A 12,533-nucleotide genomic window follows, 5' to 3' on the forward strand; every position below is an offset into this window, starting at 1 on the left:
ACCTTCATCCCCTTCTCACTCATATGGCCTAGTCTTTGGTGCCATAGATTGGAACTTTCATTTGCTGCAACTGCAATCAAATGACATGCTCCAGCTGTCTTGTAAAGAGAACCACTCTTTTTACCGCGAACAAGTGCCATTGCACCTTTTGAAATCTTCCAATGATCTCCTTCGAAGATTGTTGTGTATCCATCATTGGCCAACTGGCCTACTGAGATTAAGTTCTTCGTCAGGTCAGGAATGTGTCTGACATTTTTCAACTCCCAAACAGACATGTTCAACTTGATCTTCACTACACCTTTTCCCACAATCTCACAAGATTGTTCATTACCAAGGTAAACTTTATCGAGGTTCCCGGGAACATAATTTTCAAAGAACTGTTTCTGTGAAGTTGCATGAAAGGATGCTCCAGAGTCTAACACCCAAAACTCTTCTTTGCTCTCTAAAGAACATATCAACGCATCACCTCCTCCTGAGGTTGAAGCAATGTTTGCCTCATCTTTCGCCTCCTTGTTCTTCGGTGCACTCCTGCACTGATTTTTGTAGTGTCCGGTCTTCCCGCAATTTTAACACTCGATAGTCTTTGAGCTGTTAGAACTATGATGATTTCTGGACTTTGATCGTCTCACCTTTGATTTACTGTGTTCGCTTCCTCTAGTTGAACTTCTACCTCTTGACTCTGTATGCAATACTGAAGAGGTTGATGATTCACCCGACTCTCTCCGTCGGATCTCTTCACTGAGAACCAAATCACGTACATCATCAAATTTTAACTTGTTGCTTCCCGATGAACTACTCACAGCTGTGACTGTAGCATTCCAACTTTCTGGAAGGGAAGACAAGAGTATCAAAGCCTGTACTTCTCCATCGAAGTTGATTCCAACTGAACTCAATTGAGTTGTAATAGTGTTGAGTTCGTTCAGATGTTGCGTCGTTGACGCACCTTCTGTCATCCATAAATTGAACAACCGCCTCATCAAATGAACTTTATTTGAGGTCGACGATTTTTCGTACATGCTGGAAAGAGCATTCATAAGATCAGCCGTAGTCTTTTCTTTTGCAATGTTGAAAGCAACATTACGAGATAACGTCAATCGAATGACTCCAAGAGCTTTTCTATCGAGAAGGGTTCAGGCACCGTCCTCCATTGTCGTTGGTTTCGTGCCCGTTAGAGGTTCATGCATACCTTTCTGATACAAATAATCCTCTATTTGCATCTTCCAAAAGCTGAAGTCCGCACCATCAAACTTCTCAATTTTTACCTTTCCTTCGTCTGCCGCCATCGCTCCCACTCGAATCTGACTCCTCTGGATCGCTTCTAAAACGGAAAGAACTAATCAGCTCTGATACCAGTTGTTAGGAAACATTTCCTCATAGTCAGATTCATGGAATAGCGATATAAATGCGGAATAATAACACACAAAGTTGCTAAGACTTTTTATTTACTGGAAAGATAAAATACACATTGTATTTAAGAATTTCTCTCACTAGTGTATTTCTCTAATTATTGAAAATGCTCTCAATGTTGGAATGAATATTGTTTTGGCTTTTACATCTTATATAGCCAAAGCATTGGATACATCATCCGTAACCCATTTATTACGGTCCCTATAAAGTAGTAAAATCTTCCATTTATTTCTAAATAATAAGAAAACAATGACCATCCAAATAATAAGGAAACAATGACTTTTTCAAGTGGGAGATTGTTGAAAAAGTCATTGTTTCCTTATTATTTGGATGATCATTGTTTTCTTATTATTTAGAAATAAATGGAAGATTTTACTACTTTATAGGAACCGTAATAAATGGGTTACGGATGATGTATCCAATGTTTTGGCTATATAAGATGTAAAAGCCAAAATAATATTCATTCCAACACTGAGAGCATTTTCAATAATTAGAGAAATACACTAGTGAGAGAAATTCTTAAATACAATGTGTATTTTATCTTTCCAGTAAATAAAAAGTCTTTAACAACTTTGTGTGTTATTATTTCGCATTTATATCGCTATTCCATGAATCTGACTATGAGAAAATGTTGCGTAGTTTCCTAACACTGTGAAAATCAACTTAGGGAATCCCGAGAGTCTTAGGGAACCCCTAGAGTCTAGAATGGCTAATATCAGTGGAATGCTAAAGGAGGTTAGAAAGAGTGATTGGTGGAATTAATCAATTGTTACATGTACCAGAGATGGCTGATTTGGTTAAACCCAAGCTATGAATTAAAGAAAGAATATATAAGTCACACAATCAACTTTAAGGAAGATTCAATTCTCAATTGATGCCTCATAATAAAGCAGATATTGAGAGACTTCTAAGGATGGGCAAGACAAACACATTTGTTTTCCTTTTTATATATATAATTAAAATCAATATGTTAAAAAGAGAAACCTAACTTTTTTAGAACTAGAAGTGCTGATAAATCAACTTAAGAGTGTTCCGTAAACACAACTCGGATGATAAAAAATTTGAGTTAACTCGTTTTTGTGAACTAAAGTTGTAAACTTGTAAGAGTTTAAGATTGGTGTGTGTGAGTATTTCGCCACTAGGCTTTTTAGAACTTATAAAAAAACAGCTGAGAAGTGAGAAGTCTTCGACACCATATACAAAATGAAAGATCCAACAACAGCTAAATAAAACAAGTGAAAACAGCAGCAAATAGATGCAAAATAAAACCTATAGCTACAGGATGCAAACAACAGTTAAAAAGCCATACAGCTGTAAAACAATGCCATCCAAAACTCTGAGCTTGAAGTCTTGATTGCACCAAAACTCAAGATAGCAGCAAAGTGACTTGACTCTTTGCCCTGGCAAAGTGAAAAGGATACTGCAGGATACCAAAATGTGAATGTCTTCACATCAGAACATCACAGAAACTGTGACTTAATCACCTGCAATCAACCAAAAATGCTGCCGCCAATAAAAATCATATGCCACATGTTTATGTGTCTTGTTTAGATATAATAGCGAAACAGTTATACAAGAGCACCTTTATCGTCCCACTCCCGCTCACGAGGGCACTAGAAATAGTAAATAGCATAGAGAGCACCTTCAAATGGTGGACCGTCATATACAAGTAAAAAAAACAAAATAGAGCGGCAATTGTCTAAACCAGTCCCTATCTATAATCTTATGTCAGGGACTGGACTGTACAGGTTGTAGACATTACACATTCAACATGCACACACGAAATGTTTCAATTATTTTAGAAAAACATCAAAATCTCAGTCAGAAACATTCATGACAAAATCAAAAATAAGCTTAAACGATTTTCAACTTATTCGTAAGGATTTCTAAATTTCTTTAACAGCTCTGGTATTTCATAACCAAGCATGTCATCTACAGCTTGAATCATTTTAGGCTTCAATTTATCAAATTTGTCGATGCTGTAAGTATTCAAAACCTCTCTGAAGTGATCTACATTAGGAAAATCACCAGCGGGTAAATGAAACTCCCTTTGAACCTGTTTTGCAAGATGATAGTAAATAATAAGTAACTAAGAAACTAAGCATATTAAGGAAACGAAAATGGATGGAGGATACCTTTTTAAATTCATCTTCAAGATCATCTATAAGCCTTTGTTGCACCTTAGCTTTGCCCATCATTGCAGGCATCTGCATCTTAAGATGACTAATTATATAGGCATGGATTTTAGCAGATCTAGCACGTTTGACAAATTCATTGATCTGCACCATTCCAATGACATCAGATTTTAGAACCGGAAAATAAAAAATGCAAACAAATAAAGAGTATAAGCCTGCAGCGATTTGCTATATTCATATATTTTACTCATCTGTATAATCCTATCTAAAAACAATATGAAAGTAGAACTGTACCCGACCGTCACACGCCTTTCTTGGAATATCTGCCAAATCTGAAAGGAGATCACTTTGTTCTTTCTCAAAAAGCTCCTGTCCTAATGGCCCGACAAAGCCTTCATTGATAGGCTTATCATTGAATGAGCTGAAAAGTCAGGTAAAGTAGAAAAAACCAACAGCTGAAGAATGTCAAATTAATTAGAGAACAAATTCATTAAGAAACATTAATACAATGCGAAGCACAGGCAAACACTACATATTTAAACGTGAATTCACCTACAAAATGCTAAGAAAGAAGAGATAATAAAGATAATGTTCAACTGCAACAGGACAGCATAAGCCCAAATGAATAGTAAATAGCAAAAATGAGCCCTTGTAAGCAAATCAGTGAATCATTATCTGTATTTTATAGACAACTAACCTACCCAATATATACACGTACAACTTCTGGGGTATTCAGAACTTTTCCCAAAGACCACATTAGTGCTCCATAAACTCTCATGAGCTGCGACATTACAATACTGGATACATAAATAGGCCACAAACTAGAAAAATAAATTGTCAGAAATATTTTGATCAGTTTAAATTAAGTTGTTGATAATGCCTTACTTGTTGAGTATCAATTTGGTCTGCCTTATTCAAAACAACACGTATTTTATCATCTTGACCGCGTAGACAGGAAATCACCCGTTTAAATTCATCACTAATGTCAAGTTTGTGAGGATCAAATAGGAGAAGAATCAAATCACATTTTGCAGCAAACCAAGATATAACACCGGTGAAATCATAACTCCGTTGAGTCCTTTGCTTTTCTCCAGAGAGGACACCGGGGGTGTCGATAAATGTTATTTCATCTAGCAGCTGAAAGAAAATATTGTTTCAAGTTCAAGGACGAAAATGCCAATTGAGCAAAAGTGGAATTGGAAAGATATAAAAAAGACTCACTGGATGTGGCATTTGAGAGCATTGAAACTTTGACAAAAATGAACTACCAAAACTTGTCAGGCCACTAAAAGGCATGCTAGCATCGACAGCTACAGTATTTCCAGGAATGCTCCTCTCATCTGTTCCAGACTACAAATAAAAAGATATTGAGCTTTGAACCTCTGTGAACACTATGGAACAAATTCACAATTGCAGAACGATCTCTGACACTCCAAAAAGAAGAGTTTTGTTTAGATTTGATTAACTTCCAAAGGCAATACTAGAAAAAAAGATTATTATACCATGACAGCAACAAATCTGTCAGTCGTAGGTTCTGGTCCAATGTGCGCCCCTGTGTCAAGAGTAAGTTGATACAAATTTAGTTTAGGAATTTATATCTCTCTATCTTCAAATAATATGCATGAAGGAATTTATATCCCTCTATCTTTAAATTATATGCATGAGGAATTTATATCCCTCTATCGTCAAATTATATGCATGAAGGAATTATAATGCAGTGCTAGATCAACCACAACTTAACTAACCTGGATATTCACATCTTAGCAAATGTTTAATAAATGTTGTTTTCCCTGTGGAATATTGACCGAGAAGCATGACCATTGGCTTAGCATCAAAATCACTGTTGGTCTGAAAGGGGCAAATGATAGGCATCCTAACTTGATTAGTCATAATTACATGGATATAATACCATGAATCATGATACAACCCCATTCACACATGGTATGTACAGAAATTAGCATACTTTATTGATATATCACTTACCAATAATGGAGATACAAAATCATTGAATCGATAAGTAGCCTCCAACGGTTTTAGCCGCTCCACATACAACTTCTTCAAGCCATCAATTATTGATGTCACTGCATTGAGGGGTAACTAAGAAAAAAGAAACTACTATATTAGAATATATCGAGCAAGAAATAGAAATAAAAAGTAAGGGCATACACAGTAGAGCTTGCAAAGAAACTAATTCACAACTGCACATTTCAAAATGTTTTTACATAGTAATTACATCACTTCAATATTCCCTTGCATGCATCTTCTGACTCATGATGCAATGAATGAGAGCAACAGAGATAGTTGTCAATTATAAATATAACAAAGCATTCAGTAATAAAAGAAGGCCTTTCATTTAAGCATTGGAAAATTAACTATCATTAGTCCATTAGAAATATGAAATAGTGACCGCACGAGTGACCATATTTTTACAGATTGGTTGTTCAACTACAAAAGAAAGGTGGTCTCTCATCATTTTAGATTTTTTATGGCTTTCATATTTATAAAAAAAACATTTTGCCAAAAATGGACATATATTTGGAGGATTCACCTTCTTTGCAGATTTTGAAGCAACCCGTGGAAAAGGCTGAAGCTGGCCAGTCCCTAAGTATTATCAGTAAAATAATTCAATCAATATTAATTAAACAATACAATGTCATTAATAAAGAAAAAAATACATGTCTAACCAAATACATCGGGTTGCGCATTTATTGTCGGACTCTTTGTATTCTAAAAAAGCAAACAGAAAACAAATCAATAAAGGAATCAGACATAAATAATATACAATCTAATTGATACAGCAGAGTGATATAGAAGGCACTGCTTACTGCTACTAGTGCATCAATTCCTTCCAGTACTGGAGGTTTGATCTTGTCGCTGTCAACTGAAATTAATAAGAAATGGGATGATTAAATGCATTTACAAGAATAAATAGCACAAGTAGTAAGACTGAAGGGAAACTCAGTCTCTTTCAATCCAACAACAGCTAGTATTTACATACATATATCATCATTATGCAAATTGAGGCCAATACCCTCCCTGTTTAGGTGGTTCATGAACTAGGTTACCGATTTCTGCAATTATTAAGACCAGCAGATTTTCTCAGGTCTGTTTGCTGTTTCAATATTCTCTGAAATTTAAATGCATAATATTAATAGCAAAGAAAATAAACATTAATGAACTTTCTCTTGTTGGTACCCATTAATTAAGCCTTGTAGCTACACACTAAGTGCCCATTATCAAGCCAAATGATTTACACTCGACAGATAGAGGTCATGACACGAGACCTCACTTCATCATCCTTATCATGACAAGTTGTTATCCATAACTCGACTGGAATAACCAATTGAGACCAGAACAAGTATACCAAGGCCAATAAGGAAGTCCATTAACTTCCTATACAAGGAATATCTTCAACCCTTTCTGAGGTATATATGGAGTGCCTTTTGCACCGGCACCGCCATCGCAATGGAGACAGGCAGCACTGGCGAATCCATCACACTCAACCTCCTCAAGGATGACTTATATTTTCGGAACAAAAAGCACATTCTCTCCTTTGATAAGATAAATAGCAATGCATACACTTTCCAACTAAGTGAGGTCGACTACATGGATCAGATTACCCCATAATTAATGTTTTATCAAAAATCCTATTTTTATCCAACTCGTTAATCTCAAGATTTATCCTAATAGCTTCTCTTATCGTTAATCAATGCAAACAATCAACACAAACAAAATACCACCTCAAACCCATAAAAAAAAACCATTAATCCGTGAACTTACTTTCAGTTTTTAGAATATCTGAGTTGAGATCATACCCTGCCTGACCCACAGAAATGAGCTGTTTATCACAGGAAAAATTAAATTTTAAAGTCAAATTTCAACATCACATAATCCATCCATATTAGTAAAACTCAACATTCACTTTTTCAAAATCTATATAACCTGCATTGCAGTAACAAACTCTTCAAAACCTAAAAAACCTTGTCTCTTTGTATCAGCAATCGCCCAAACCTAAGATACAAAGAAAAATGAAATTATTAGTAAATCGCAATCGCTCAATGCAATTAAGCCAGCTAAACCAATGACAAAGAGTTCAATGCAACTTATTTCTAATTGAAATGAGAAAAAAAAATTAATATACATACCTGCTTGAGTTGAGGGCGAGACAAGGTGGAGAGAGCGAAGAACTTGGTGGCATCATTTCCAGTGACACGGCCATCACCATCTACGATCAAGCAACAAAATCAATGAAAAACGAAAAGAAAAATTGATGAAAAACTAAGCAAGTAGAAAAAAAACCTGAATCGGCCAAGTTGAACAATTGCTTGTACAAATCGATTTGTTGATTCGAAGATGAACGGATCCAATCGGAAACAGTAATCATCTTTTAGAATGAATCTGTGTAGTTAGTTAGAATGAAGTCACAGTAACGAATCTCGAAGTGTTTGATTATTTGAGTTTCGAAATTTTAAGTCCTATCGTTTACTTCAATTGAAAGCTGCGATTGCTCTAATTAGACTCATTAGCATGTGTGATTAATTGAAAGTTTAATTGATTTACTCTTAATTAAACTTAATTTCGGCTTTACTCCTATTACATTTCTTTTTCCTCTTTACAGAATTATTATACTATGTATTTGAACATTTCGTACAAATTATGGAACTTAATTAAAAGAAAAAAAATGAAATTTTAAAGTATCCTTAGTTTTAAGGGAAAATTACATAATTATGTATCTTAATTAATCATGTATAGAAAGAAAGAAAAAATGAAATTTTGAGGGAATGTTTGAAATGCATTTTAAATTATTTTTTTTAATTTTTGAAAATTTAAAATTTAACAACTTGTTTGAATATAATGTTTTGCAAAAGTATTTTTAAAAATTCTTTCTTATTTTTCAGTTTTTAAAAGCAAAAAAGTGAAGTGTTTTGCTTGTTACTTTTTAGTTTTTAGTATTATAAAACTTGAAAAAAATATAAAAATTTATAATTTTCATTAATAGCATTAATGTAATTTTAATAATTTTTATATTTTAAAAATAAAATAGAAAAACGTATTTGAAAGAGTATGTTATTTCTTTTATTTGTGTTCTTTTTATGTATAAGTAATCTTTTCAAATATGTTTATTTATTTTACTTAATTTTTTTTTGTGTTTTTTAATAAAATAAAAAAATTATTAATGTGGAATCCCATTTTTTACTTGTTTTTTTCTTATTATTATTACAAATAAGTGTCATGTGATTTGTAAAATTAAAAATTGATTTAACCCAATTATTTGTATTCGACCAAATATCAATTAATTTTCTTAAGTTTGTAATATTTTATACAATAAAATAGATTTTAAAAGTAAATGACAAAATATGCATTTTTATTCTCTTCTTAAAATACTATTAAAAGATTAGATTATCAAACAAATTTTCATATTTTCAAAATAGTTTTTAAAAATTAATTTATCAAATAAATTTTTTGTTAATTTTCTTCTTAAAAATAATTTTTTTAAATAGATTTGAAAAATAAATTTTAAGAACTAAAATTAAAAAATGTCCAAACAGACATCTTAGTTTGAAAACGAATGAAAAATTAAACTCAGCTGATGTTATCGCTTCTAATATTAAAACCTCCCCTAAGCTTACATACACCCTCTAAAATTAATTAAATTTTTTATTTTAAAAATAAATTGTCAGAATAGTGACACATTTAATGAATAGATGATGGGTAAATATCCAATACATAGATACTTGAGTCTTTATCAAAAAAGATAGAATAAAAGAAATTATCATTAGATGAATGGGTTAGATTAATAGAGCAAGATAAAATAAGATAGAATAAAAAAAATTATGTTTTATTGATTGAAACATAAAAAAAAATGGTGAAATCAAATTTATCATATGGTTGATTAATAGAGCAAGATAAAATAAGATAGAATAAAAAAAGTTATGTTTTATTGATTGAAACATAAAAAAAACATGGTGAAATCAAATTTATCATCATGCTTTATTAGATGAGAGTTCATGCATGTATACGAGGAAGAGATGGATCTCATAAAAGAAAAGTATGATTTTCATGCATTGTATTTTATTAATTGAATAGTTTATGAATGAATGCTTCGGATATGATTTTTTTTAGAAATCAGAAATAGATGTTCTAATTCCATGAATGAATTAGAAATGAGGACAGTTGAATAACTGATGATCTTGAACGGTGGCTTCGATCTCTTTTAAGGTGGCACGAAGTGGACATGCATGGTTAACATTCAAACGTTCAAGTCAGTTCAAGATTCAAGATTATGTGAATTATTTGTATACTTTGAGTCGATTAGAGTGGATTTGAGATGGATTGGATCTTGGTCAATTAGGAATTTGGTCGGTTCATAATAGTTGTCTCAAAGAATTTATCGGCCCTTGAAAGAGTAAGGGAAATCTTAAGTATCATTGACCAACCTCCATGTCATGATCCGATGTGGATTTTTTTTAGAATAACCATTATTTCAAATTTAATCCCTAAATAACCAATTTTTCGAAGAAAAAAAATTACCAAAATAACAATTATTCTTAACTAATGCGTCAATTGAACTGGCGCATCCAATTGAGCATCAAAGGAGGCGCCATTATCCTTGGCGCATGTGTGTGTGTGTGTGTGTGTTATGTGTGTGTGTGTAGCCTAGTGCTTTGGCGCATGCATGGTTTGATTCTTCTATAAATACCATGTGCATCTCCCATATTATTTCACGCAACTTCTTACCCTCCTTCCATTTTTCTTCAATTTCTTCAATCACCTTCAATTTTGTTTTCTTTAATCATGTCTGAATACATTCACAAGAGAAATGTCGATTTAATCTTTTCAGCAGTCGCACCTCCGATAAAGATTAGACTTTGGAATATAGATTTGTTTGAACGTCTTAATCGGACGTTGAACCGTTGGTTAGATGGAGAAATTGCAGATGGTGAAAGGATTAGAAGAATTCAATGGCTTTAGTCCACGTTCAATCAAAATGGAGAAGTGCGTGAGTGGGTGGATATTAAGACTGACAGAGACGTTCACATGATGATGCATAATATATTCAAAATTGTTTGGATGGTTGTAATCGCTTAGTTATAGTAATGGTATTTTAATTGTTGTAGTTGCTTGTGTTGTTGTTTATGCGTTGCTTGTGTTGTATTTATGTGTGATGGTATTTCCTCACAAAGTTATCATATGAAATAAATTTTATTTTTAATATAAAGCAAAAGAGATACATGTAAAATTATCTTGTTGTGTTTGTTCCAACACTAGGATAGTTAGTACGATCGTGATCTGGATGACGACATGAACTACATAATTGAACCATTTTGTTCGTTGTATCCATTTCGGTTCGAATACGGGTGATGTTTGGGCGGTCCTTTTTCTTTCTTCGCATAGCTTCATTGTGCCAGAGAATGTCCCCTTGATATTCAGGCCAGTAATCCTCTTTTGCAACAACTGAAAAACTAATTTTGTAAACATTGGATAGGCTTATGACTTTATAAATGTCAGATAGTAAGTAGGATGGATCCCTTCGAACCTTTGAACATTCCGCAATGACATGGGAGTAAGGCATACGAAAGGCATGGAACTTTCCGCAGTCGCACCAACCTCTATCTAGTTCCACTCGATATTGTCCCATCGACATGCCTTCATTGTGATCCATTGACTCAACAACACTGTACCAACCTTTAGTACGATCAAACAACGTGATCACGTGTGTGTTAGCTTTGGCAGCTTTGTGTCTAATGAATTTCATTGAAGCATCACTGAACAACTGCCCCTATTACAACACCGAACTCCATTTGGAACGTCTGGTCTCAAACAGTGACTCTAGCCTGAAATATGTTGCCTGCACTAAAGAGGTTATAGGTAGGTTTCAGATGCCTTTAAAGACAGAGTTCATTGATTCCACAAGATTTGTTGTCATGTGGCCCCAACATTGATCGTTGTCGTATGCCCTAGTCCACTTCTCCAATGGAATACTGTTGATCCACCGTACTGCATCTGCGTTTGACAAAACTCAATCCCTCGGCAGTCTCCCCTTCAACTAGGGAAAAGGCGATTGGAAAAATGTTGTTGTTGCCATCTTGTGCCACTGCCATCAGTAGCGTTCCTTTATATTTCTCGTGCAACCATGTACCATCAATTTGTATAATATGTTTACATAAAGCAAAACCTTTGATGCATGGTTGATACACCCAGAAGAGATGGTGGAATATTCCATTTCTAATAGCACAAGTCTCGTCTAAGGTATACGCCAGCAACATTTCCAACTTGACAATAGTCCTTGGAGTATATTGTTTAAGAGCCACCAATTATTTTGGAAGTTGTTTGTAAGACTCCTCCCAATTTCCATACACTTTTTCAACCGCCTATGTACTAGTTATCCAAGCCTTCCTGTATGATGAAGTATAGTTGTATTGTGTTACAATATGCGAGATTATTGTACTCACCTTTAACGACGGATTGTCGCTAATGACAGACAATATTTCATCACATATTAACTGAGAGCTAAGTTTCCGATGGTCTTGCATTGGGTTTGTGAGCATGCATGTGTGAATTGGACCCATGGATCCAATCTCCCAAGAATCACTCATCTACCAGTACGAAGCTAACAACCTGAAAAGGCAGCTCTCATTTCGACAATAAATCTTGTACCTTATTGCATTAGTTCGATCAACTATATAATCAGCTGATAGATCCATGTGATACTTTTTAATAGCTTTTACACAATCTTCTTTTATGGGAAATGTGTCTCCTTCTTTCAATGATCCTTGAATTTGCACATAAGGATTGTAAAATATATCTAATGAAGGTTCATCAACACCCAAATTCAAGCTTGTCATGTGTTGAGGTGGACAATATACATGACTAGCTGGTAATGGCTCCTCTTCTTCTTCATCGTTCATCATTGAATCAACTAATAACTCGGCTTCTTCTTCCTCATCTATAACATTGACCTCAGCTTGTTCATCGTTATCAGTTTCATAA

At 34.0% G+C, this 12,533-nt stretch overlaps 1 protein-coding gene across 2 annotated transcripts; it reads right to left on the reverse strand.

Moving 5' to 3' along the window:
• Nucleotides 1–2,990: 2,990 nt before the first annotated feature.
• On the reverse strand, nt 2,991–8,125 carry LOC127138329 (EH domain-containing protein 1). 2 transcript variants are annotated; one of them, XM_051064751.1, is made up of 16 exons: nt 7,842–8,125; nt 7,688–7,767; nt 7,485–7,553; nt 7,323–7,380; nt 6,368–6,423; nt 6,227–6,269; nt 6,091–6,143; nt 5,526–5,639; nt 5,288–5,390; nt 5,045–5,094; nt 4,764–4,892; nt 4,428–4,679; nt 4,244–4,323; nt 3,837–3,963; nt 3,543–3,686; nt 2,991–3,463 (listed from the first exon to the last, which is right to left on the reverse strand). In XM_051064751.1, exons 1-16 carry the CDS (start codon nt 7,924–7,926, stop codon nt 3,278–3,280), a joined length of 1,629 nt encoding a protein of 542 aa, XP_050920708.1. In that variant the 5' UTR covers nt 7,927–8,125; the 3' UTR covers nt 2,991–3,277. The 2 variants fall into 2 exon arrangements, with proteins under 2 accessions (XP_050920708.1, XP_050920709.1); XM_051064752.1 differs by lacking the exons at nt 7,323–7,380; nt 7,485–7,553; nt 7,688–7,767; nt 7,842–8,125 and adding an exon at nt 6,541–6,639.
• Between the last annotated feature and the right edge of the window lie 4,408 nt (nt 8,126–12,533).

This window comes from Lathyrus oleraceus, chromosome 4, assembly GCF_024323335.1.
Source record: "Lathyrus oleraceus cultivar Zhongwan6 chromosome 4, CAAS_Psat_ZW6_1.0, whole genome shotgun sequence".
In the NCBI taxonomy this organism is placed as follows: Eukaryota; Viridiplantae; Streptophyta; class Magnoliopsida; order Fabales; family Fabaceae; genus Lathyrus; species Lathyrus oleraceus.

What these genes read in the sequence shown, in the direction of transcription:
- LOC127138329 (XM_051064751.1), bottom strand. Translation starts at nt 7,926, where the DNA reads ATGATTACTGTTTCCGATTGGATCCGTTCATCTTCGAATCAACAAATC. An exon ending in ACAGATTTGTTGCTGTCATG is followed by an intron (nt 4,893 to 5,044) that starts GTATAATAATCT and finishes TTTTATTTGTAG; the next exon opens with TCTGGAACAGATGAGAGGAG. An exon ending in GTTGTACGTGTATATATTGG is followed by an intron (nt 3,964 to 4,243) that starts GTAGGTTAGTTG and finishes CTGACTTTTCAG; the next exon opens with CTCATTCAATGATAAGCCTA.